The sequence below is a fragment of the Thermobia domestica genome, chromosome 1 (genome assembly GCF_964235325.1).
Source record: "Thermobia domestica chromosome 1, izTheDome1.hap1.1, whole genome shotgun sequence".
Lineage (NCBI taxonomy): Eukaryota > Metazoa > Arthropoda > Insecta > Zygentoma > Lepismatidae > Thermobia > Thermobia domestica.
In genome coordinates this window covers 43852451-43879932 of record NC_137454.1, presented here as the reverse complement: position 1 = coordinate 43879932, position 27482 = coordinate 43852451, and the positions used below count along the sequence as shown (strand labels likewise).

The window sequence follows — 27482 nt, the reverse complement described above, 5'->3', positions numbered from 1 at the left end:
ATGACGACGATGTGAAAACGGCAGTGAACTCTTGATTATCGGAGCAGGCGGCAAGTTTTTATGAAGAGGGTATTTTGAAATTTTTTGAGAGGTATGATAAGTGTTTGAACAAACTTGGCAACTATGTCGAAAAATAGAGTAAAGTATGTACTTTGTGGAAATACATTTACTTTTTTGAAATAACCTTTCGTTTTGTACTTATGTTCAAACGGCCTTACTTAGAAAACACGCCTCGTATATTAGGCCTATATAAATCTGCATACTTTAACTGAGACTACAAAAATCACACCAGCTGTTTAAATTCTTCGGCTACATTTGTTAACAGCCTAATTATAACTGAAGATTTGAGTTAAGTTTGGGGCTTATGCTATTTTTCATACTTCTGTCCTTTTAAAGCTATGTTCATCATAACATTAACTTATTTTTCATCTATTTTTAAAACTGTTAATAAAAAGTATACACTGAAACATTTACTACAAATTAACAAAAGTAAATTTAGAATTATATACCTACCTAGCGAAATAAGAAATTCAAAAACAAAATCGGAAAATGAAAAGAAAGTCACTGCTTTATGCTTGAAGGAGCCTTAAGGCATTTTGTCAATAATAAGATTGTTTTCTATTTTTGTCAGAATGTCTCTTTCTGAGTTCATCAAGAACAATGATTCCAGATTTTCATCTGTAAGTCTTGAACGGAGTCTTGTTTTTATGTAACGCCACTAGCGCCTCTAACGGCGGGAGTGGGAGGGAGAGACATGTAAAAATGATCCAAAATGACCGAGATTAGAGTCAAATCAATATATTTCGAAGTCGCTGAGATCATTAATGGTACCACCAAAGACTAAAACAGAAAGGGCAAGACCGTAGGCCGAGTAAAGACGGGATCTGGGGGCGGAGCAGTGGCGGTGGGAGGGTTGATATATAAAAATCATCCAAAATGACCGATATTAGAGTCAAATCTATAAATTTCAGGGTCCCAAAGCCAAAAACAGAAAGAGCGAGGCCGCAGGCCGAGCAAATACTGGGATTTGGGGCGGAGCGTGGGGTTGGTAAGGGTGATATGTAAAAATCGTCCAATATGACCGATATTAGAGTCAAATCTATATATTTAGGGGTAAATCTAATATCATTAATAGCATTCCCACGCCGAAAACAGAAAGAGCGAGGCCGCAGGCCGAGCAAATACCGGGGTCTGGGGTGGAGCCTTAGCTGACCAAAGGCTAGCGAATTTACAAAATAATTATGTAGCTTTTTTTTTTTTTTTTTTTAATGTGTTCAGAGAGGAAACTGTGCGCCTTCCCGAGGCTAAGACGGGTCTTAGCCCCTCCCGAGGAGGGCGCGAAGGCACTGATGTGAGGAGGGCGCAGCGGCCATCGGGCCGGTAGTTGATTATGGCCAGTCCACCCCTGATATATATATATATATATATAGATATAGATATGGTCGCGTTGCCACCTAGGTCCGCCCTGCACGGGTTCCCGGGGGCCCAACTTTAATTTTAAATGGAAGCAAGGGGTGAGTGGTACCTCGTTCTATAGATCTTGAAAAACTAAAAAGCGTTGTGACAAAAGATCTTTCATATCGGGCACTGTATTCAAAATGGCCGCCAAGACATGTTGCCTCTATCAGATACAGTAAAACGTGCAGTACCAGACCACTAATATGAAAACGGTTGAACATAAATGAATCGAACAAAAACTCAAATAGAAAATGCCATGTGGCACATCGATTGATATTGTCGCAGAGACTCCCAGGGCCACTCTTCATGGGGGCCCAGGGCGCAACTTCAATATTGTAAATTGAAACATGGGGTGGGTGATACCTCGTTCGACATATCTTTAAAAACTAAAGAGTGCTGTTGCAAAAGATTGTTAATATGGGTCACCGTTTTCAAAATGACCACCAAGACATGGTATCTGCATTAGGTAAAACGTCCAGTATCACTAATATGAAAACACCAGAACAAATATTCGAAAGGGAAATCACAGAGGGTATTTATCATTCTATAGCTCGGGAATGTTGCAACAGTCGAAAAGATGATTAGAGTGCAACAGTCGAAAAGATGATTAGAGTGAAAGTGCCATAATGGAAAGGAAGAAATCTAACTCCTAGAAAATTATCGCTCCAACCTCACTCCGTACGTCAGTGAAGCGGGAAGGATCGGTGATATTGCTAATAAGAGCCTTAGTTTTTGCAAATTGTATCTACGAAACAAAGTTATTTGAAATGTGTTTTTATAAGAGATTAATGTCTCTGTAATGGGATAAAGTATGTAAAATTCTTGTTAAATGGTACCTTCCATTTTGATTGCGCGCAATGATTTGATGCAAAAATGAATCAACTGAAATGCGAAACAAATTTGTCAAAGAATGCAATTTTAGAACAAGGTTTACAAACGTTGGGTTTATTCAACAGTCCTCTGCATGAAATTGGTTCGCTTCTTTTCCTTCTATGTCTTCTTGCATGTGATAGAATATGAGTTTCCCTGAGATGTCCACAGTTACATTCCGAATAATATTCAATTTCAGTTGTGATCCTTAGCAACGAAACGGTACATATTGATGCAGATACAGTGGCTCAATAAAGAAGTCGGACATATACATACTTACACATTCTAAGAGGAATAAACATTCCAAGAGTATTCTACTGAGAACAAAAAATATTTTTTAATTACTCTATATTATTTACTTATGAAAAATAGAAACATCAATGACAAAACTCAATTTCATGACTATAAAAAATATAAAAAGTGAATACATGGCGTAAATCCATGTCAAAAAAGAACTCGGACACTTAATTTGTAGCAAAATTTTAGAATGTTTTTAGATATTTTTAATATTTTGTAGTCAATCCTTTTATTTTCCACGATCGCTTTCAATCTTTCTGCAATGAATTTTACAAGTTTTTTGCAGAAGGAAGGATCACCTTTTGCCCATTCAGTCTGAAGTGCTGATTCCAAGTCTTCCTTTGTTCTAATAGTATGTTATTTTAACTGGTTTTCCAAATAAGCCCATAAGTGCTCACTAACATTAATATCAGGAGATTGCGGAGGTGTTTCCAGCACATGCGGACAATTATACAGGAGCCACAAAGGCACATTGAGTGCTTTGTGCTTAGGATCGTTATCCTGGTAGTACTGGAAGTTGTCTATTATTCCAAATGTTTCAGCACTTTGTACCAAATTTTGCTTCAGAATGTTTAAATACTTTGTTTGGTCCATAATACTATCGATTACACAAAGTTTACCTGGACCAGCAGAGGACATACAGCCCCAAACCATTACCGACACACCTCAATGTTTCACAGTGGATCGTAGATTATTCGTTCTGAGTTCTCCATTAGGTTTTAGCCAGATGTAACATTGATCATCTGAGCGGAACAAATTAAATTTGCTTTCGTCCGCGAATAACACAGTGCTCTTAAACGAAAAATCTTTATTTTTATAGGCTTTTGCAAAACTAATACTTTTTGGGCTATTGCACTTGCTCACGAGCTGTATTTTACGGGCTACTCTTCCAAGTAAATTGCTTCTCTTAAAACAAATCTTATCGTTTCGGGATGCAAACTTTTATTAAGATGTTCTTATACTTGTTTGGGCAGTTTAGGACACTTGTTTTGGAGATTTTATTAACCTATAGTACAATTCATCGCTCGTCTGACTTTGAAAGCACTATAGGTCTACCACTTTTTGGTTTATTTTGCAGTGATTTTGTTGATTTAAAACGTCTAATAATGTCATGAACTTTGAAGTGTGACCTATTTACTATTTCCACAGTATCACGAACTGGTTTTCCCTCTTTATAATATTTTAAAATAAGTTCTCTTATTGCTAAAGAAGTTTGCCCAAGTTGACTTCCCATTTTAAATTTTAAACACACAAATTTACCTACGTACAAACAGTGCGGCTTCAACTCGTTTCACTTGGATACCTGAAACTGTCAAGTAGACAAACTCTTGGAAATTCCCCTATTAAGCCCCAAAAGAAAGAGAGTGGTGCTACCTGTCCGAGTTCTTTTTTGACATGGATTTTAGCTGTATTTTCATTTTTTGTATTTTTTGTAGTCATGAAATTGAGTTTTGTCATTGATGTTTCTATTTTCCATAAGTAAATAATATAGAGTACTTAAAAAATATTTTTTGTTCTTTGAAGCGTACTCTTGGAATGTCTATTCTCTCTTGAATGTGTGAATATGTATATGTCCGACTTCTTTATTGAGCCACTGTATGTCCCAAAAATCTAGCACGCAATGCGTTCAATTATCAGGGGCGAAGCGGCGAGTAAAATGTTGTTAAACTTGAATTTCACCTTATTTTTATTCAACTTATTTCACTTTATTTTTACTCATTATAGTACCAGTCATTTGTACACACAAGTGTTTCAGACAAACCATATCTATTGCAAATAAAAGTGAGGTTCTCATTTGAGATTTTACCATTCATTCCCGCTTCACCTACTTACGGACAGAGATCGGAAAGATAATTTTCTATCATTTCCTCTTTTGCATCATGTCAATTATATTTTAATCTTTTTCTCCGTTGCATTATACTCGAGCCGTGGAATGATAAATACTCTCTGTGCTTTCCTATACGAGTTTTATTGTCTTCATTTATCTCCAACTATTTTCATATTAGGGATCTAGGGTACTGGACGTTTTATCTGATACAGGCACCATGTCTTGGCGGTCATTTTGAAAACGGTGACCCATATGAAAAATCTTTTGCCACAACGCTTTTTACTTTTTAAAGATCTATGGAACGAGGTATTACTCGCCCCATGTTTCCATTTAAAATTTTAAAGTTTGGCCCTGGTACCCCATGAAAGGCGGCCCCGTGAGGCGCCGCGACAACACCATTCAGTGTGCCCCATGGCATTTCCTATTTGAGATTTTGTTTGGTTCATTTATGTTCAACCGTCTTCGAGATATCTCCGTGGAAAGATTAAAATGGGCCATCCTGGCTATATAGCCACTGACCCAGTATATGATCAATGGAGGGGCTAAACCATGGTTTGCCGCTTTATCCAGTGCAAACGAAGTAGGATTCAAGCCCATTTTATCCAGTGCATACCTGAGGGTTAAAGGGGGCTATAGTCCCTATAGCCCTCCCCTAGGATCTGCGATATATATATATATATATTAAAAATGCTGAAATTTTGTACCAAGTTGGGAAATTTTTCTTGATACTCTGCAATATCACTAGATAAACAAGCAATGTTGCTAAAGCAAAATAAAGTTGTATTTTCTCAAATTGCGCTACGTAAAGTATTACATATTTCTAATTTAGTTATTTAACAAAACCACAATAGCCCATACATTATTTAGTGTAGCTTGGAAATCTCTAATAACTCAAATGGCATGGACGGTGCAATGCGCATCAACTGTACCTTAGCGTCAAATACTGTGATCATGGTATAATATATTTCGAATGAATGAAGGAACAAAGCTACAAGAAACGGAAAATTTAAATGTTTCTAAAGACTTTACTTCGAAAACGCGCTGACATATCACGTCTCATCATGCAGATGCTTTCAAAAGACTTAAATGCTTATAACGCCATTTACAACAATTGTTATTTCAAATCGTTTCAGAGATCAGTGTTGCCAGACCAGTCAATTGGAAAAGCAGGAAATTCGAAGATAAAAAGCAGGAGAAAGCAGTAGACACATAGGGTGGTGGCGTTTGAATGTAAATCCGGGGAAGGGGGAGCAGTAAAATTTGCCATTATTAAGGGCGCAGTAGTCAAAACAAGCAGTCCAGAATTCATTTCCGATGAACTACGTTGAGCAAATGAAAGGGAAAAGTCCCGATTTATATTAGTATTATTTGATACACACGTGTGTGAAGTAAAACGTAGTGAAAGAGCAAAGTGGAGTGGGAAAATGTCTTTTCATGCACATAGCGATAACGTAGCTATATGGTACAGTCACACATGATCGTGGCGTAAGACGATTTCTTGCTGACGATCGTGGAGAAATGATCTAAGCCACTCTTCCAACCCAAGTCTCAAGCTAAACAACACTTACTTGTTAATCTTACAGAAAGTCGTAAAAACTCTAACCATAATGCATATAGAAGATGACGTACAGTTGTATTCTTTGGATTCATATTATATACAGTAAAGCTCTATATCTATACGCTCTACAGAGCTTTGTGTATTATAACAGAGAAATTTCATCTTTTTATGTGAGGAAACATTCAAAATTCAATATTAATAATAATAGATTACTTCAATTTCTCGAATAAGAAAAAGCAGGAGATTGTTCACTTTTCATTTTCTTTCGCAGTAGATCAGTAGAACAGAGAGAAAGTAGGAGATCTGCAAAATCAGTAGATCTGGCAACACTGTCAGAGATACCAAACACATTGGTAGTGATTGTTATACTGCTTAAAATGACGTATTTGTATTAAATTTTTATAATGATCATTGCTTTCCTTTGCTTTTATAACATTACAACAATAGTTTTTGGTTGTCTTAATTACAACAAGTCGCAGTTACATTATTTTAAGCAGTGTGGCTCACTTAAATAAATTGCTAAATATTATTCTAAATATGAGCAAATAGATAAACTGCAAAATATTTTAAAATTACTCGTAATTTGTTTCATGGTACAAGAATGCTTTCAAGAGACGACGTTTTTCATAGTCTTTGGGCTACTTATAATGTTAATGTTTAAGTCTTCGTTCCAGCAATACATGTAAATGCAAATTATAACTGAAATTAAATGTAACTGATATATTTTCAGTAACACTAGTTACTCTCCCTAAGCCTTAGGCCTGGTGTACACTTTAGATTAAGAGCGTGCTTAATTAAAAGTTCTAATTACACTCTAATTACATTTCACTTGCTTTAGTTTGACCACCGACCACCTCAAACTCGATCTATACCAAATAGCTATATGCAATAATTCAAGAACTTACAGTTAGTAATACACAGTGTTCACTTTTGTTTTGTTTTGTTTTAGTTTATCGTCCCACAGTTATACTAGGGCGGCTAAAGGAGACGTGGAGCTAATGATTATAGTGGAATCCGAACCACTTCGGTCGTTCAACTTTACCCCTACCGGAAATCGAACTCCAGACCACGCGAACCGAAAACAAGAGTGCTAGCCGCTAGACCAAATGGGGGTCCTCACATTGTGTTGATTTAAATCATTCAGTCAGAGTTGCCAGATCTGAAGATTAAAAAGTAGCGTGTCTGTACTCCGAAAGTAGTGAATTCGAACTATTTTTACCCCAAATATATAGGAATGAATACTGATGGTGCTAATTAAATAATTTAATATGAGCTGGAAAGTGTGCTGGACTTATTGCAAGAAGAAATTATGATCGACGGACGAAAACAATTCTAGACTGAATACCACGAGACAAAACCAGCCTAGGAAACCTCCCCATACAAGAAAGTGTGACGAAATCAAGAGCCACTGAGGAGTAACCTGGAAAAGAATTGCCCAAGTTAGATAGTTGTGGAGAAGAATTGGAAAGACCTTCATTTAGCAATGGATTGATAATGGTTGATTATGATGATGGTGATGATTTTAGTATATCTGGACCTCGGAGGTAAACTAAACCAAGTCATAATTTCGTAATTTTACAGATACGAAAAACCGGACTAGGTAAGGTAGGGTAAAAATGGATCCAAAATTTAAAGAAAATCATAGAGCGAAAAAAAATATTTTTGACTATTCAATCCATCATGTTGCAGCAAAACTACGAAAATTAATACAAAAGAAAACTAGAAAGTTAAGAATGACTTGTTTTGGCGAATGAGAAAAAATAGATACAGATAACTCGAATTACCTGTATGTCCATGTTTCGCAAGTAATTTTTAATCAATATAAAATTTCAACGTAATGAAGCAAGGTTAGATTTCTCGAATAAAGATGGCATGCACCGTTGAGAGCTCAGGAATAAGATTAATCTGTTACGGCATTGGATATGTGCTTACGTAATGCATTACGACCTTATGAACTTGTATAAGAAAGAGAATGCACTTAAAATGAGACGCGAACTATGCGAAACATCGGACTTTGAATCTAATTTGTTTTGTGATCCAACTCGAGACCTCAGATAGCAAAGATGAGTGTAGTAGCTCCCACCACAAGGTTCAGGACGTTCGTGTTATAAAGTGTCAATTAAACACAGAGATGTGAAACGGTAATATAACATTTCATCAATTTCAAACAAATTACGTATATTGTAGTAATAATTTACCCTATTTGTTAAGATAATGAACGTTATATTTTGTTTTTAAAATGACAGTCAAACAGAATGTATTGAATAATAAATGAGAAATTGTAAAGTTTCAATTTCGGTACGATTAAATACATTCGTGCTGCTATGTGTTGCGTTATCCGTTAGGAGGTATTGAACAATTCTGATTCAAAGGAAGGAAATAAACTACTGTAGAGTACTGGAGTTAATTTAATAGAGTTTAATTGTATACGCAGTTCTGAGGCTATATGGGACAAAGTCTATTGCTGAAAGTGAAATATGGGTTCTATTTGGGTTTAGCGTGATATATCCACTGATCATTGAACCTGAAATACGCGCATGGAAAGCATTAGCACTAGCAAATTAGCTACGAAGAGGTACACGATACCATAATTCTAAGTCAAAATGAAAGGAAAAAATAAGCGGAAACGACAGACTGTACGAGAATAATAGTTTCACTATTTTAATTTCACACTATTTATTTCGAGACTTTCGAGACTTTCGAGACGAGACCGAGATTTGGTACTCGAGACCGAGACCGAGATCGAGACAAGCATCTGTTGACCGAGAAGAGACCGAGACCGAGACGGTGATCTTTTACTCGAGACGAGACCGAGACCGTTATTTATCAACCGAGACGAGACCGAGACTGTACAAAGTCTCGTCTCGTCTCGATACCATCCCTAAATACTGTAGAATCTTTAGGCTCTACAATAATTAGTACTCGAAAATAGGCTGAGTTTACGTAATAGTCTGAGTACCAAAAAATGTTCTCCCATTGTTAACAAAATATTGTGTATAAGAAGTAATGACATTGATTGCGAGATTTATATTTCTTGAGAACCCTGGCAGTCAATATACACCGAAGCAAGTTATCTGCCTTCTTTATAAATAGCATTAGGCTATTATATGGCCTAGATGCAGATTCTGTTATGTTTTGCTCTAAAGGTATGTTAATCTGGTCACGAAACAATGGTTTACATACTGCCGATATAGCATATTGTGGACGTTAAAAAGGAATTTAAGTTCTGTGTGATGTTCATAGTTTTCCATCCTTCCAATAGTACTAGAATCCCATGCAAATACGTTACTAAACTCATAACAGAGGTCTGCTAATATCAGGATCTACCTTTCCTCCTATCTAGGGATGCGCACGAGTCGAGTCGAGTCGAGATTTAAGCCTGTCTTGACTCGTCTTGAGAAAATGTTGTCTCGACTCGAAAATATGTTTCTGTCTCGACTGGTGTCTCGACTCGATAGTCTCTGTCTCGACTCGACTCGAATTCGAGTCGAGACGTCTCGAAATTCGGGTCGAGACAAAATGTAAGAGTTAAAATATACGCACATATCAGCCAGACCATTATGACTACCTACCTAATAATCAGTATGACGACCTTTGGAACGGATAACAACAGCGTCGTGTCTTGGCATGGACACAATGATCCTTGGTAGGTCGCCGGAGAGAGTTGACACCACATATGCACACAGGTCATCTAATTCCCGTAAATTCCGGGGAGGGGGCAATGCGCCGTGACGTCACGTTCAATCACATTTCAGATGTGTTCGATTGTGTTTAGATCCGGCAAATCGAGGGGCCAACAAATCACTTGGAACTCGTTCCTGTGTTCCTAGAACCACTCCATCATATTCCTGGCATTGTGACATGGTGCATTATCTTGTCGAAAAATCCTACTACCGTTGGGAAACATGATCGTCATGAAGGGGTGTCCGTAGTCTGCAAGCAGTGTGCGATACGCTTCGGCCGTCATGATGCCTTGGTCGAGCTCCACTAGACACATGGATGCTCAAGTGAATGTTCCCCAGATAATAATTAAGCCGCAGCCCACTGATCTCCGCCTTGCAGTAAAAGTGTCAAGGAGCTGTTCCGTACAGACGGATACGACGGATTCTCACCCTCCCATCGTCATGATGAAGAAGTATCGGGATTCATCAGATAATGCAACGCTCTGCCACTGTGCCAAAGTCCAGTGGCGATGGTCACGTGTTCATTTCGGTCGTAGTTGTCGATGTCGTGGTGTTAACATTCGCACATGAATGGGTCATCGACTGCGGAGGTCCATCGATAGGAGTGTTAGGTGCAATGTGTGTTCAGACTAGTGTTGTGAAAGTGGGGAAAAACGGAAATTTTGGGTTTAAAAGAACAATTTTTTTACGGTTCTCCCGACCTTGAAAAAAAAAAACGGAAAATTTGGGTAAAATTAAAATTTTCGAATATATTATTATATTATGCTTTCAAAATTAAAAGTGTTTTATATTTACTAGTTTAGAGTTAAGAAAATTGAGTACTTATGTTTCTTGTATTAGAATAGGGAAATTTTGTGCACAAGTCATCCAAACACTTCAAAGTTCGCACCGTGATAGAATGGGGTTATGGCTACAAAAGAAACTAAAACATAATCCTATTTAGCTTAATTAGTATAGACGCATTAAAATTATCTTGAGCAATCTTATGAAGTTCCCCCTTGATGGCAGGGAAGTGTTAAAATAACGGGGCCAGAATAATTTTAATTAATATATTAAAGCAAACATGTATTTTATAGAGATGTCTTTCTTGTTCTATGTAAAATTTCCGGACATTATGAATCCATTAGAAAAAATCATTTGTCCGGAAATATTATCAAAAACAGGAAAATATAATTTAAAAACTATTTCTTGCCCTGATGCTAATCATCTTACTTGCTGTAACATGTCTGCAGCATATACAGTAGGAAGTCGAAGATCCGAACTAAGTGGGACCACAGGTAGTTCGGATTTTCGAAAATAACCAAGAAAATGCCATTTAGGCTTACATATACTGTACGGTATGTTCTTGAATCGATACAGTGGTTATTCAGTACATACATTAAATACAATACCGAACGTAGGGCTACTTACATTTAATGTTTCTGAAGAACCTGCTCGTACACTAAATTACACTGATCTTGTAAGTCACACTTAAATCTTATAGGCCTAAGAGAAAATAAAAATATGTATGACAAACAATTACATATGAATGACCGGGTTCGAATTATCGACGTCCAACTGTATATATAATGTCTTTCGCTAACGGAAAAATACTTAAAGCAACAGGTTTTAATTCTACTTTTTAGTTTTCTGATTTCTGGTAAAATCCCTCTTTATTCTTTCTATATTTTTCGAAAAACTCAAAAAGTGAGAGGATTTTATTTACACATACACACATATACCGCACAAGTGAAAGAATTTGAGCAGCGAGAAATATATTAAAGGGTTGAGTATGTGACACTTCCGTTCGTTATTATTACAGACTAGCAGAATACCCGTTCTTCGCACGGGGAGAATACGTTTCATTTTGGACACAAAGGACACAAAACTGTCACCAATGAACTTATGGAGCCCCAAAGCTATGAATTCGACATTAATACTGGTAATTTTCAATTATCTTTACATGTCACCCCTTCCCCTTAGAGTACTAATGGAACTGCATTTCGATTTAAACAGCCGGAAGTGTCACTGTGCATCTCAGCGACCCCGAAAACTTTGGATTCGACAGTAATATCGGTCATTTTCAATACTTTTTATATATCTTCTCCCTCCTCCAAGTAGTGGGCCCGAATTTTGATTTAAAGGCCATCGGAAGTGTTAGTGTCCACTTCAGCGATTCCGAAAATTATAGATTCGACAGTAATGTCTGTCATTTTCCCTTCTCCCCTTCCCTCAAGTTTCACCTTCAAAGTAAAATAACAAAAACCATCCCGAACGTAATTTATGTTGAAATTTTTTTCAAGGTCGGTAAAATATCCAAAAATTTTGAACCCATTAATAAAAAATATTTTTTTTGGAAATATTAGCAAAAATTGGAAAATATAATTTAAAAACTTTTTCTTCGTCGATGCTAGTAATCTTACTTGCTCTAACATGTTTGCGGCATATATACAATGTATTGTGCTAACAGGAAAAATACTTAAAGCAACAGGTTTTAATTATAGATTTTAGTTTCCTAATTTCTCGTAAAATCTTCCCTCTTTATTATTTGTATGTTTTTCGAATAACTTAAAAAAGAGAAATGATCTTATTTACACGTATACACATATACCGCACAAGTGAGTAAATTTGAACAGCGACAAATATATTAAATGGTTGAGTATGTGAAAGTTCCGTTCGTTATTTCAGACTAGCCGAATATCTTGCACGGGGTGAATACGTTTCATTTTGGACATAAAGGGCACCAAAACTGTCACTAACGAAATTATAGAGCCCCAAAATTATGATTTCGACACTACTGTTGGTAATTTTCGGTTACCTTTACATGTTCCCGTCCCCCCTTAGGAATACTAATGGGGCTGAATTTGTGGATTTAAACGGCATCTTCTGTTCATCTCTGGGACCTGGAAAAGTATGGATTCGACGGCCATTTTCGATCATGTATCTCTTTCTCTCTCTCTCTCTCTCTCTCTCTCTATATATATATATATATATATATATATATATATATATATATATATATATATATATATATATATATATATATATATATATATGAATTTGGATTTAAACGGCCGGAAGTGTCATTGTTCATTTCAGCGACCCCGAAAATTATGGATTCGACACTAATATCTGTCATTTTCCCCTCTCCCATTCCCTAAAGTTGCACCTTCAAAGTGAAATGATAAAAATCATCCCGAACCTCATCTATGTTCAAAATTTTATCAAGGTCGATCTGATGATACAGGAGTTATTAAGTTAGAAACATAGTCACTTTCATTTTGATTGTAATAGATAATTTGTCGCACTAGAAAACATGTTTGTTTACATACAGGATTTTGTACATAAAGTTTATATAAGTGTCTATATTAAATATTAAATAACAGTAATTATATGTTTTAGTGCATGAGTATTAGTGAAGTTTGCTACTGCTCTTTCTCTTAAGAAGTGATTTGGTTAAAATTAACAAAACTTCACTAGATTAAAAAGCAAATTAAAAACTTAGTTTAGATCAAAAAGCAAATTAAAACTTAGTTTCATTCAATCATTCAAGAGACCTATTTGTTGCAACAGAAAAACTTCATATCAGTAGGCTTGTATGCAACTGTAAAAGTTCTGTAATTAATGCACATAGACGAATAAATGACATTATAGAAATAAGTAGAGATGCAAAAAAGCCGGCTTTTTTGAATCGATGGTTTTTTTTCACATAAAAAGCCGGCTTTTCTGGGAAAAAAACGAGAATTTTGGAAATTTTGGCTTTCTTCAACTTCATGATTTTTCTATCTAAATTGCTTTCTTATAGTATATTCTACAGTTAGATAAGAATTCCATGACCTGAATGTGATATTTCGCTCTGAAATTCACCATCAAGATGGATGGAGCACATGTTTTACGAATTAAAGCTAACATGAAGAATGTAGTATTTGAGGGTAATTTTAGAGGCTATTTAACTTTATTTTAACTTTTGAGTTATCGACATCTTTTTTCTTCTCTAGTTTGTCATCCGTGTTTCATTTCTAAGAGCTTTTAGTACTCTACTTCTAGCGCAAAAGTTAAACTTGCCCGTTTTTCTATTTATCCGTCAAAGCGTACGTTTTTCAATATATCCGTCAAACCGTACTTCCACATTTCTGTTATACTGTAGCTGTGAAGTGATTTAGCAATAATTTTCCGGACACAACCTTGAATACCAATTTATACAAATAATCAGTAGCGGATTTAGAAAAGTACTTTAGGAGGGTTTTTTCTGATTGTTTCGTTTCCTAAAAAGTCCTAATTTTATTTGGGAAGTGCTTGAAGTTTATGAGTACAGGCATAACTAATATTTCGTTTAGTTTATATGTTTAGCAATAATCTTCCGGATACATCTTTAAAAATCATTTTATACTGAGAATCAGTGGCGGATTTAGAAAAGTATTTTGGGAAGGGTTTCTTACTAATGTTTAGTTTTTTTTAAACATTCGTAATTTTTATTTGACGGGAGCTTAAAGTTTATGAGTAAAGGCATAAATAATAGATATTTCGTTTGTTGCAGACATTCCGTAACTTTTGGGGAACGGGTTTCAGTCCGAAAGACCGCCGCCCTAACCTTCGCAAAACCGTCACTGCTGGTAATTAGTAATAATAACGATTTAAGAACAATAAAAAAGGAAGTCGCCCAACTCACAGTACACGCACTATTTCTACATTCACAGATGGAATGAAGAAAAGCTTTGTCAGAATGGTCGAATGCTGGTTGAATCCCGGACTTCCCGATAGAAGCGCAAAAGCTAATCACTCAGTCATGTTTGTTGTGCAGTTGTATTTAGCTTAACTTAAATATATTCCGTAGTCTTTTTTTTTTGGGGGGGGGAGTTCCGTAATGATATGTTGAATCCTTCTTGTTAAAAATTCAGATAACTTGAGGATTGGGTAAACTGTGATGGTGGTTCTATAAAACTTAACTGTAGAATTTCAAGAATATACAGAACCAAAAGCTCTAGATGTGCAGCCTTTAAGTGTATCATATAAATCTAACAAGTAAACCTTACGTTTGGGTGAATCGAGTTGCTGACTGAGACACATATGAAAAAGTAGTACTAAATGTGATTAGTATTTCAGTGAAGTTTTAGGTGCGAAGCTCCAGGGGTTTAGGAGATACAGCTACCAGAACATCACATGGAAGTACAGAATAGTCTTCATACAGTTGGAGGTAAAAGCTCTGTAAGACCTCTTGTAACGACAAAAGGTGCATAACAAATATATGGGTACATATTAGGACTAGGGGGAAGTCATATAGTAAGGTTATACCTGACGGCGGCCATTTTGAAATCCGCCATTTTGAATTAAGGTTAAGTTTTTAAAATAGGAATAGGGTCATGTGATACATGATTTAAGACTCAAATTTAATCAGAAGAACAATGGTGACGTTAATTTTGATTTACGCGCAATTGGTAAAAAGTTACAGGGAAATTAAATATTGTTGCTGCATATGTATTAGTCCTTTACCCCACCTTGTAAATTTTGTTTTAATGATAATAATTAAATAAAAAGCAGATGGATAAATATTAGGTCTATGGTAAGAGTTGCCTTGATGGCGGCCATGTTCAAATCCGCCATTTTGAATCAGACAAAAGTTTTAAACAAAACGCATAACAGTGACACCTTATTAATAGCAAATTTTACCATAAATCCAACGGTATAACCATTTTTGCTTTATCATTAACCAGCATTTGTTATCGCATAAACAAATTGCTAATTTAAATAAAAATGACCAAAGTGGAACTGAGTCATAATTGAACTTGGGTCTTTGGTGTTTTCCAGAAAAGTCCTCAATTAGTACAATCAATATGTAGTTCAGAAAAGAGTGCATGACTTGCACAAATGCTCTGCTCACAGTGAGCACACCTGACACAGGCAATCGAGTTACACTTGACACATTTGTGGTTAACAATTCCGTCAAAGCAGTAGTCGTAAGAAGCGATCCATTTAACTTTGTGCTGGTTAATGATAAAGCAAAAATTGTTAAAAATGGTTATGGTAAAATTTGCTATTAATAAGGTCTCACTGTTATGCGTTTAAAACTTTTGTCTGATTCAAAATGGCGGATTTGAACATGGCCGCCATCAAGGCAACTCTTACCATAGACCTAATATTTATCCACCTGCTTTTTATTTAATTATTATCATTAAAACAAAATTTACAAGGTGGGGTAAAGAACTAATACATATGCTGCAACAATATTTAATTTCCCTGTAACTTTTTACCAATTGCGCGTAAATCAAAATTAACGTCACCATTGTTCTTCTGATTAAATTTGAGTCTTAAATCATGTATCACATGACCCTATTCCTATTTTAAAAACTTAACCTTAATTCAAAATGGCGGATTTCAAGATGGCCGCCGTCAGATATACCCTTACTATATGACTTCCCCCTAGTCCTAATATGTACCCATATATTTGTTATGCACCTTTTGTCGTTACAAGAGGTCTTACAGAGCTTTTACCTCCAACTGTATGAAGACTATTCTGTACTTCCATGTGATGTTCTGGTAGCTGTATCTCCTAAACCCCTGGAGCTTCGCACCTAAAACTTCACTGAAATACTAATCACATTTAGTACTACTTTTTCATGTGTGTCTCAGTCAGCAACTCGATTCACCCAAACGTAAGGTTTACTTGTAAGTATTTCTCTTATGTTTTATTTTAATTTTATTTTGTTTCAAAAAGAGGGTATGGAATATTTTGAAGTAAAAATACTACATACTATTTTGCTAGTTATTTGTGTATTCTTTAAAAAGAAGTGATTACTTTTAGGGTTGGCTGATTTACACCAACTTTTTTTTTTTAATAACTGGTTTAAACCACAAAAATAAAAAGAATGAAAAATGCGAATCGTGTGAACTTCATGGTAACGTTTCCAGATATCAAACCACCTGCAATAGTTTTATTTCCCTTTCACCTTTTAATCAAGGTGTTCCATGTTCAATTCTCGGCTGAACCACAATCCTTCTTTCATGCGTAACCCAAGTAGCGGTTCGGATGTCAGTTTAAGCAAAAGTCTTCTCCTTGATAACCTCGGTATTTCGTAAGGATGTTAAGCCTAAATATACGAAACAAACCAAATTGTATATTTCTACATGCCTAAATGCGTGTTGTTTTATAAAGAAGCCAATATTGTTTAAATATATTGATAGAAATTGGCAAAATTTATCGATTGCCTACGTAGCTTCCAACATTAGCTTGGATTGGACTTTCAATGATATCTACGTACCGGTACTAAATTTGTAATTTATTACCTCAGTTTTAGCGTACTGATTATGGTACGTTGACCTTTAAATTTTACATGCAAAGCAATAACAGGATTTTCCCGTTATTGTCTTACATTTCAAGTAATGACGGGATTTTCCCAATGGCTAGGGCGGGAGATTCTCAACTTAAGAAATTTACTGACCGCACTTCTTTAAGCTTATGGGAGTTCTTCCGGCATAACCCCGCTGTTGCATAATAACATCAAGGCGAAACAAATTTAGGCTATTTCTGTGAATATGTAATATAAATACATAAAGCAAAAAATCTAAGTCAAAAAAAGCCTGGTTTAAACATCCCCCAAAAAACGGGTTTTTGGCATTTTCAAAAACAACCACGGTTCTTGCCAACTCTGCTTACTTTTGTATATAGGAGGTTAAAAAATTCTTATTATATACATTGGTTAATCCTATGGAATTCATAATGTAAATATGTTGAAGAAAAATTGTTTGAAATATTTTTTCGAAATTCATAGTTTATTTTCGATGTTTTATATTATTATCAGCATCAACCACTAATTAAATGATTTTTTGTGTTATAGAGAAGCGATACAATGTCTGTTTTATCAATTTAAAGCATTATTTTGAAAAAAGCCCAAAATTTCCGAAGCAAAAAAGCAAAGCAGAAAAAACTGAGTTTTTTTTCCAAAAAAGCCGGTTTTTTTCCGAGCCCTTGCATCTCTAGAAATAAGTGCAGACTATTAATTTTCAGCTAGCTGAACCTGCGCTCTCTACAAAGCGCATCATTCACATATGAGCATGAATCTTCTTGTCATTCCTCATAGAGTTATATCTAGAGGTCTGCGCGGATACAAAATATCGCATCCGCATCCGCAACATCTCTATCCGCATCCGCAGCCGCATCTGCAACATCTCTATCCGCACCCGCAGATAATGAGATAACAAATATATACAACTTTCATATTCTATAATACATGTAGTTTTCTGAATCAAACGAAACAATATATTATATAAGTTTCTTCGTGATCAAATACCAACTATGATGAATAAAATGCAATATAAACCGTGCAAATAGAAATTAGAAATTAATGAACGATTTATGTACTTACCCAAGATCTTCAAATACAGGTACCGGACCAAAATAGTGCCACGTAGGTAATATCCTCTCAATCGACTAATTTTAGAGCACGTCATTAAGTTTTTAAACTTCATTATTACTCATTAAAAAAAAGGGCATTTGTTCTAAACACAAAGGCGAAATAGAAATAATCGTTATTAAGGAATAAAAATTAATCACAGGACTGCAAACACATCCACATATCCCGAACTGACACTAACACCAGTAATTGCACTAAATTTAAAAAATAATTGACGAAACTAACAACGCAATACAATGCATGCTTTCTCGACCAAGCTCCTTCGTGGCTAAGCTGTTGGCGTACGCACCTTTGGCGTGGGAGACCCGGGTTTAATTCCCGATGGGAGCTCATGTGGTTCGGATTCCACATCGATCAGTAGGTCCACGCCTCATATAGCCTCGCTGCTGAACGGGACGTTAAACTGAAAATCAACTCAAGCTTTCACGGCCACGCTTTTACTGAAACTAGAAGTGAAAATAACTTCGAATACAAATAGGAAGTCTATACCGTAAATTTCGGGAAGACGCAATAGAGGAAGTTTAGAATTTACTGCTTTTCTTTGCAGCCTCCACTCATTGTTGGACACATTTAGGGTAGGAGAAACAACGCATTGGTTGTTCTTTCTTTCTTTCTTTCTTTGCCAGAGGCCCAGAACATACATATATATACACATACACACAAGAAGAAAGAGAGAGAGAGAAACAATTGCTGTTATAAAACTCCAATCCCTCGGAATGTTCATTGAGGTCCGTGGCACCTCTCCGAGGAAAGAAATCTGTGGGGTCGCAAATGTGCATTCAGTATCTGCTGTATTTCAAAGGAAACAGTGAGTGAAGATTTTTTTTTAAGAGAGAGGGAGAGAGAAAGATGAGCGTATGATGTTATTTGTTTACTATTTCGGTGACCTACACGCTTCTCCAGTTTATCACAAAAGGCAAAGATAATTCTGTTGACCAGTTTTCAGTTTATGGAAGGGGATGCGGTGTTTTAAATTAGGGTTTTGGTTCCTGACCTCTTAGGCTAGAAAGACTTTATTTGAAGACATTGCTTCCTCTTCAAGGCGAATGGTCTGAAAATTTTCAGCTTTATCAGAGGGGCTTTGGCGGCAATTATTTTATTCTTTTTACAACAAATAGCGGTACTTGAGGAGTAGCGATGGGGTCTGTCGTTTCTTTCTGTTTAGGTCAGAGATGTCATTCGCCTACAAAACGGTTGCTAAAAATATTGAAAACAGCAATAAAAGGACAACTCTCTCGTGTCATTTTTTTGTCCTTTTGCTGTCACTCAGTCACAAGCTTCAAACACACTTGTATTTTGATTTTAGTATTTTTCAACTGGTTTTAAAACTTTTAATTCAAAACGAACCTTTCTAGTGCTCTTTCCACCATTATCAGAAAGTTCACAGCATTTTTTTAGGTAGAAAAACTGTAGGAAACATTATCCGCAACTTTATCCGCTATCCGCACAGAAATGAGAAATATATATATGCAAATACCCATTTTGATGCGGATATCCTCATCCGCGCAGACCTCTAGTCATATCTGTACATGTCCCTTTACAGATACAAGTGAAGGACGCCTTCATAAAAATCGGCAAGGGGTATCATAAACGGGATTTTTTTTCGATTTTTTTTTTATATTTCGCACCGTTTGCAAGATTTGAGCTCATTTATAGTTGGAATTTCTAATTCATATATGACCAGTGTTTCCTTTCTTTTTGCATGCATTGTGTAATAAGTAAATAAATTACACACAGAATTAATTATGTCAGAGATATACTGAGTTCATTGTGAAAAAAACTCCCCAAACAATGAAGATTCATCTTAGACTGGAGAAATGGTTATCCCTCGTTTTCTTATAATTTGGCCACGAAATAAACGTCTGAGGACTAGAGACAAACATATAAACTTTTCTGTGGGGACACAACATATATACGTAAATCTAGTATTTTAATATACAGGGTGTCCGAGAAGTCCTTCCCTGATTACAGAAATTGATAACTCAGTCTAGAAATAAGATAGAAATATGAAACTGGTGTTGAATTGTTTACAAACTATAAAAGTTTTGGTCACATCAGTACACTTCCACATGAGCACCCTTGGTAGCACGTAGCACATCTAGGCGATATTCAATTTCCATCCACACATTAGCCAACATCACTGGAGGGATCGATGCAACGACTGTGGTTATTCGTTGCTGCAGGGTTTCAAGATCTGGTACACTGTTCGGTAGACCTCATCCTTGACATAACCCCATAAAAAGAAGTCTAATGAGGTTATGTCAGGAGAACGTGGAGGCCAAGCTGTTGGTCCATCACGACCAATCCATCGCCCAGGAAATGTCCTATCGAGATAGGCACGGACGTCCAAACCCCAATGAGGTGGTGCACCGTCTTGGTACCATGACGTTTGTGTAAAATGTCATGGATAGAGCTTTTTGGCATCTGTAATTCACGTGAGGACCTGCGCACCGATTTCTTAGGACTTCTCAGAAAAGACTGCCGCACAGCCTCCACCGTGTCTGCTGAGGTTCTTGGTCGACCAGACCTCGGAAGGTCAGCAACCGACTCTGTGTTCTTGAACTTCTCATACCAGGCTTTAATGCTCTTGACATCAGGTGGAGTCCTCCCAAATGTTGTCTGGAACTGTCTCTGCACCGTGGTTGGTGATCGTGTCTCATGGAACCACAGGACACACTGTGCCTTCTCCTGATTGGTTGGCATGGCTTCTTGGGCTTCTTACTTACGTACTACAAACCTAAAACAAACAAAATTGAGACTTGGTAAAACAGAACAAACCTAACACAGACAAAAACTTTTATAGTTTGTAAACAATTCAACACCAGTTTCATATTTCTATCTTATTTCTAGCCTGAGTTATCAATTTCTGTAATCAGGGAAGGACTTCTCGGACACCCTGTATAGATAATGACTGGAATAGTTTTATTTTCGAGTGCTATTTTTTAATATTCGCAATATTGACATTTTTGAACTTATATTTTTCACGCGTTTGAAGGAAAAAGATATGATTACTAGTAAAATTAACCTAATACAAATATTTTTATTTTTTCAATTTTTCCAATTTTTCAAGAAAGAAATCGAAAAAAAAAACTGTTTTTTACCAATATGTTCAAAACTTCCGGAAATTTTACAACACTAGTTCAGATACACTTGTACTTTGCCCAGCATTAAACTCTGGTGTTGGTTCCGACGCAGTTCGCTGCCAGTCCTGTTTTCCCAGTCTGCCCAGCCTACGACGTCGGACAAATGTAATGAGGTGGGGGGTGCCCAACCCCTCGACGTTTGGACGTCGTTTTCCCTTAGTTTCGCCACTTGTTGAAGACACTCACCACAACACTCCTCGAACACCTGACAAGTCCTGCAGTTTCCGAAGTTCTCGTGCTGAGTGTTTCTGAATGAGTATTTTCTTCAAAATAATATTAAACGTTATAGAAAGATTTTCGAGACATTCGAGTCGAGTCGAGATTTTTAGGAGCTGTCTCGACTCGTGTCTCGACTCGTCTCGAGTTTTACAAAGTGTGTCTCGACTCGAATCTCGAGTCGAGTCGAGTCGAGATTCGAGACATGTCTCGACTCTTGCGCATCCCTACTCCTATCATTAATTTTTCTCGTCAAATTTAGTCTTTAGTTTTTTTTTCATTTTCTAAGTCTTCACTATTTGCTGTATAACATTTTTCTTCATAGTCTACTATTGTATACGCTTTCAAAACTAGAGAGATAGTAAAGCTCTTGGAATTAATATATTGTAGTCATGTTCTAGCTTTCTATTTGGTTCGAATAAGTATTCTACTCCTGACCATGAATGCACTAATTTTACTGGTACAAGTACTTTACTTCTCGCTGAAAATACAAATTTTTGCACTGCACAAGCTTTAAATATATTATTTACTTTCTCAGAAAACGGAAGTTGTATTTTGCCACTTTTTGTTATTTTCTTATGTGGTCTCCCAAATCTCTGCAGAGTCAAAAATTTTTCCATAATCTAATTTCTTTTCGTGCGGATGTAAGAAATCATTGCCTAGTGACAAATCGTGAAGAAATCCTTTTGTGACTCAAAAACTATGGTGGAAATTTTTCCCAGCAATAGAAAAACGAACGATTGCTATCTTATGTAACGTAATGGACACATAAACGGATAAAATGGGAATTTAATCGTAAGAGAAAAGATTGAACTAGATCTGGTTATAGAATGAGGACGATTACTCCTTCCTGGTAATGCGAGCGCCTCTAGCGGCAATTCTCCAAACTAGAAATCTCCGTATTCGATGCGGAAGGAACGTCAGTCATTGAGGACTGAAATCTCAATATGGTAGGTGGTTAAATTTTCTCTTCCAAGAATATGTTGATTTCAATCTCGTTTCGGCTTCTAAATTAGAAAGATGAGTTCCAAAGAATGAAAATCAGGTTTGACATATTAATATATATATATATATATATATATATATATATATTGGGGAGTAGTTTAAAATTCAATGTGCAGTTGTAATTATGAGAAGAGAAAATTTGTAACTTAACTTTGCTTTCGGATAGGTGCCATGATATATATTCTATTGTGCTCTATTCTATTCTATTGCTTATCGTCATTGATATTTAAAGTACTTATTAATTCTAAGTGTTGCATCTTGTGTTAATAATACTATGAAAGTGTTATTCGGCATCATTAACATTTTTTGTAATATGTGTGAAAATATGTGCTCCGGTGTCCTTAAGCCACGTAAGGTCGACCGTTAAAAACTTTTGCGAAGTGAAACTAGAAATTGAACTCAATCTGAAGGAAATTACTTATGAATATTCTGCATTTAGCTTGTTGTTGTTACATATATATTTTGTTACTGGGTATAATAAAAAGGGGACTAAAATTAAATTGAATTAATGTATAGCTATTTCCATGCTTTCCGTCATTCAGCCACCATCATAGTTTGTATGTACATTTTTTTCTTTTCGGAATATTTATATAGAATTCTGAGTTATCCCCTTTATCCTAGTCTCAATATTCGTAACTGCTGCATCGGGTGGAATTAAACTTTCATTTAGTATGGATAATTGGGATGCAGAATCTACAATAGCTTTTATTCCCGTATTTTCTATATTTACTGTTAAAAATATCACTTTGTTCTCACACAGAATGGAGGCTAATATCTGTTTTTTTTTGTTTTTTTTTCATTTTCCATATAACCTGTAAATTCGCCTTTACCATTTACAGTCTTTTCTAGTTTAAAGTTTGCTGAGTTCCCTGCACTGAATTATTCTCACAATTTTTACACGTAGAGCAACACTGGTCATATGATTCAAAAGGTACATTAATGCAATTTAAATTACTGTTATGCGTCTGCGGTCGTATTTACTGGTAATACATAGGATACTGTTGTTGTGGTGGTCCGTTCCTTTGATTCCAATCCTGCCTATTCTTGTAAGTATTTTGATAACGGCTTTTACCACATCATCTATTCTGATGAAAATTACCTTTATTCTATGAATAGCTCCCCCTATTCTGATTAAAATTTCCTCTGTTATTCGAATTTTTGCTATTATTCGAATTCCGACCATTTTGTCTATTTTGAGCGCTAAAATTCTTGTTTTCCACCTCGAAAATTATTTTGAGACGAACTACTTTCTTTCTCTGTATTGTTCACTGTTTGTACCTTACTAATTATTGTTAATTTTAACTGTTCTACTGTTTTCTTTCTAATTCTCGCCAATTGCGTACTAGATGATGGTTCTACCTTAACTTCTTTACTTTCTACTAAGTATTTTTAACTATTCTGAGACTTTTTATTTGATTCCTTAGCTACTACTATTTTATCATGATCTGTATCATCTGATGAATCTTCTATTACTACTAGTTTCTTAATTCTAGTTATTAATTCCTGCACCGAAAGTGACTGTTATCTCTTTTCTCGCTTCTGCCTTCTTTCTGTTTTACATTTATTTTTCTCTACTTTCAACAAATTTTCTATAAACTCATCAATAGTGTCGAATGTCTTTGTTCCTACTTTGTCTGTATAGTAAAGTAACAAGTCTGATGCTATTAGCCCTATCTTCTTCGTATCGCTCATGTTCTTGTCAAACTTTTCTGTAAGAGCTAACTTCTTTATTAGAGTAGTAAGTGCTGATCTGGAAGTAAAAGTTATCTAATTAGAAAATATCCCTTATAAGATCACGTAAACGGAATTTATAACGTATATTTGTTCCATTTGTCATCGGACCATACAATATTGATTCTTGTCGTTTATATCAGATTATATAGAAAGTATTGAGCCTTCGGGGATCAAAATTGAGAAAAGATTTGTTGGTACTCGAAACATTATGATCCACGTGCACCATTTTGTTCGATGCCCTGCAATTTTTAAGGTAACATCGTAATCCCGTTGTTATAGAAATTATTGACAAGTGGTTTTCAAAGTCCTCTTTCGAAAGTAACTTAAGTTTTCAGCTAGTTCTGTAGAGATCGGCACAAGCGATAATGTGACGATGTCAGTCTGGGCTAAATGGTAGATGATTGAAACCTCCCAGCCAAGCAATCTCAATCTTTAGCAGGTTTATGCGATCTGGCTTTGTCAGAGTGGTATACGTCACTCATTCTGTTGACTAGTTCTGTTCATTCTAGCACTCATTGTGTTGACGCCACTAACTTCTCATCCACGTGCCTAAATTTAACATCTATCTTTTCGAATTTTGTATTGACAGTAATTAATTTAGTTTCTGTTTCTTGTTTTAGATGGTCTATATTCTGTTGAGCTTCGCACCTCACCCGATTGGTCTCCACAGACATTTCCTCCTTCAATTTACTTATTGAAGAAACAAAGTCTGAGCACATATCATCAATTTTATGGCTTAATACCTGAAATCGAGCGTCGGTTTCTCGCTTCGAGGTATCTAAACTTTGCTCTACGTTACTGAGATTTTCCTTTATTTCTACATTACTACGATCCATTCATCTTTTGTAGCAGAAGAAGGCATCACGGCTAGATTACACGTTCCTCTTTTGTTCTACTATGGTTCTATCGCTATTTAAATTGTATGGTAAATCACCGGGGTGATCCCTATTCTTTTCATTATCTTCTAGATCAGATATGTCCGCCGGAGATATCTGGCCTCGATTTTTTGGTGTAGAACACCCGGGTTCGACATCGAAATCGGGATGCTCGGTTTCTTTTAGTGTCGAGACATCCATCACGTCACGAGACTGGTTTATTTTCTCGGCGCATTCATTACAATATTTAACTATTTCCCTGTTCCTGATTATTTTTACGTTAACGAATGTGTCATCGAAATCAGTACAGGTTAAATGGATCCATTTTGTCTCACAACAACTACATCTTACCAGTCTACGTGAGACGCGGGTTCTTCTATCCTTTTCACTTAATATTCATTGATTAAAAAGGGACTTCTCTATCACTCTGTGTCACGACTGTTTTACTATTCGTTGCGAAAGTTTTGAAATGGAACATAAATATACATACAACACTAAATACCATAAATTTGTAAAGCAAATACTATTCATAACTTAGGGAACTCTCACTTACTCCATCATTGACCGACTTCCAAGATTTAAGTTTTAAGATTTAAGATTTAACAAATTTAGTTTTCCAAAAATTTAGTAATTATTGCCTTTCCCCTTCTTACATAAAGCAGCAGAAAAAACAAAACAGCCAACGACTATATTCATATTCTCAATAATGAATTCCTTCTACCATTTGCATTCTTATGCCCAACTCAAAATGTGCTCGATCTCAATTTTTGATACTCAACAAATAATTCCAGATCCGTTACCATGGAAAACAACCGTTTCTATGGTAACTGTCCAACTCTCGGTCGCCAATTACTGAAGGGTAAACTTGTCGTTCCTGGGAAGGGTCGTCGCTATATTTTAAACTTTAATCTGATAATTTAGAAAAATTATTAAAAATATAAATTAAAATGAATTTCGGAATTTTGTTTTGGTTAATTTATTTCGGACTTCCGAAGAGAAAACATCAAGAGCATTTAATGACCGTGTCTATAACGATAACTGCCAGTCACAACCCCACTTCACTTTTATTAGAAATAGGAAAAGGAAGAGTGAGGAAGAAGAAGAAAGTAGGAGGAAAGAAGGAAAAGAAGGAGAAGAAAAGAAGAAGGAACTAGAGATGAACTACTGGATAATGATGGAAATGTGGTAAAGAAGCTTAAATAGTTATTAAAAAGGTGATTCATACACGAATTTTACTACTTGAGGATCAATTTTGAATTGATCCCGAAGAGACACATGTTTGCTCATACTACCCTGACCTGGATCCAGGCAACTTCACAAGTGGGAATTATCCTAACTCAGTCCGGGTGACGAGAAGTATTAATTTAATCGTTTGTCTGTTATTTCCAAATGTTGAATAACCTTTATCCAGTAATTGAATTTCCATAGCGGAAATCGAACACACAGTTGAGTAAGCCTAGATAAAAATCAAAGTAATTACACATTTTCCATAAATAGAAGTTTTCGGGATTTTTGAACAGACTGCCGTTATCCATTATCACCCTGTTGTTTAGGCTTTCCTCTCAGAGCCGATTTAGAGTAATTTAGAATTAGTTATCTTTCATTACTTCGGCCATGCACAATAATATAATATATTATTACACACATATTATAAACACTATCGTCGTAAATCAATATTAAAGGCTACCACATAAAAGTAAATTTGTCATTCATTCACACACACGCACACATACATACAGGACAATGTATTGATATAGGTGATTCAGTTTAAAAAGAAACTATAATCTAACTACAGTTGGTAAACATTTATTACATCTATTAAGAATTTAAAACATAAAGAAAATATTTATGACATGCAATGGAATACACATATAAATGTAACATTCCACATAGAATCTTGGATTACATCAATATGAATTTGATCTTAACAAAAGGATGAGAGAAAGACAAATAAAAAATTAATTTTTGATAATATGTACATGAAATGAAAAAAATTGAACAGATGATTAAACGAGTCTTTTCTCGCAGTTTCAACGACTTTTTATATCGCACGTTCGTGAGGCACCCTTATGGTGTCCATATACCTGAATTCACTTCATTTACATATACGTATACGAACTAATCTTTATAGGTTGTGAACAACACCTATTCAGTTCGTAGACTTCTTTATTTATACATTTTTTTATTCTCTGAAATTAAGGAAACGAAGTTTTGTCACTAATTTCACAGTGTCTACGTCACTCATTTTGTTATTCCATTTATTATCCCTTCTATTTATTATCCCATCCATTTAGTAGCACTTTGAATCACTACCACATTGTATCACGTTAGGTGCACACAATTATATTCACACAATATAGAAGAACGAGAATTTTCTAGGTTAAAAGAGGTTTTGCTTTTGTATCGATACCACAAATATTTAAGCGAA

The 27482-nt window shown here is 35.7% G+C and overlaps 1 protein-coding gene across 1 annotated transcript in view; it reads left to right on the top strand.

The window, feature by feature from the left end:
- Window positions 1-23889, top strand: part of LOC145681066 (sodium channel protein Nach-like) — a 72006-nt gene extending 48117 nt beyond the window's left edge. The window contains exon 3 of the mRNA XM_081752458.1: window positions 23870-23889. Within this exon, the coding sequence (XP_081608584.1) occupies window positions 23870-23889 (20 nt within the window). The remainder of the gene's footprint in view (window positions 1-23869) is intronic.
- The last annotated feature ends 3593 nt before the right edge of the window (window positions 23890-27482 follow it).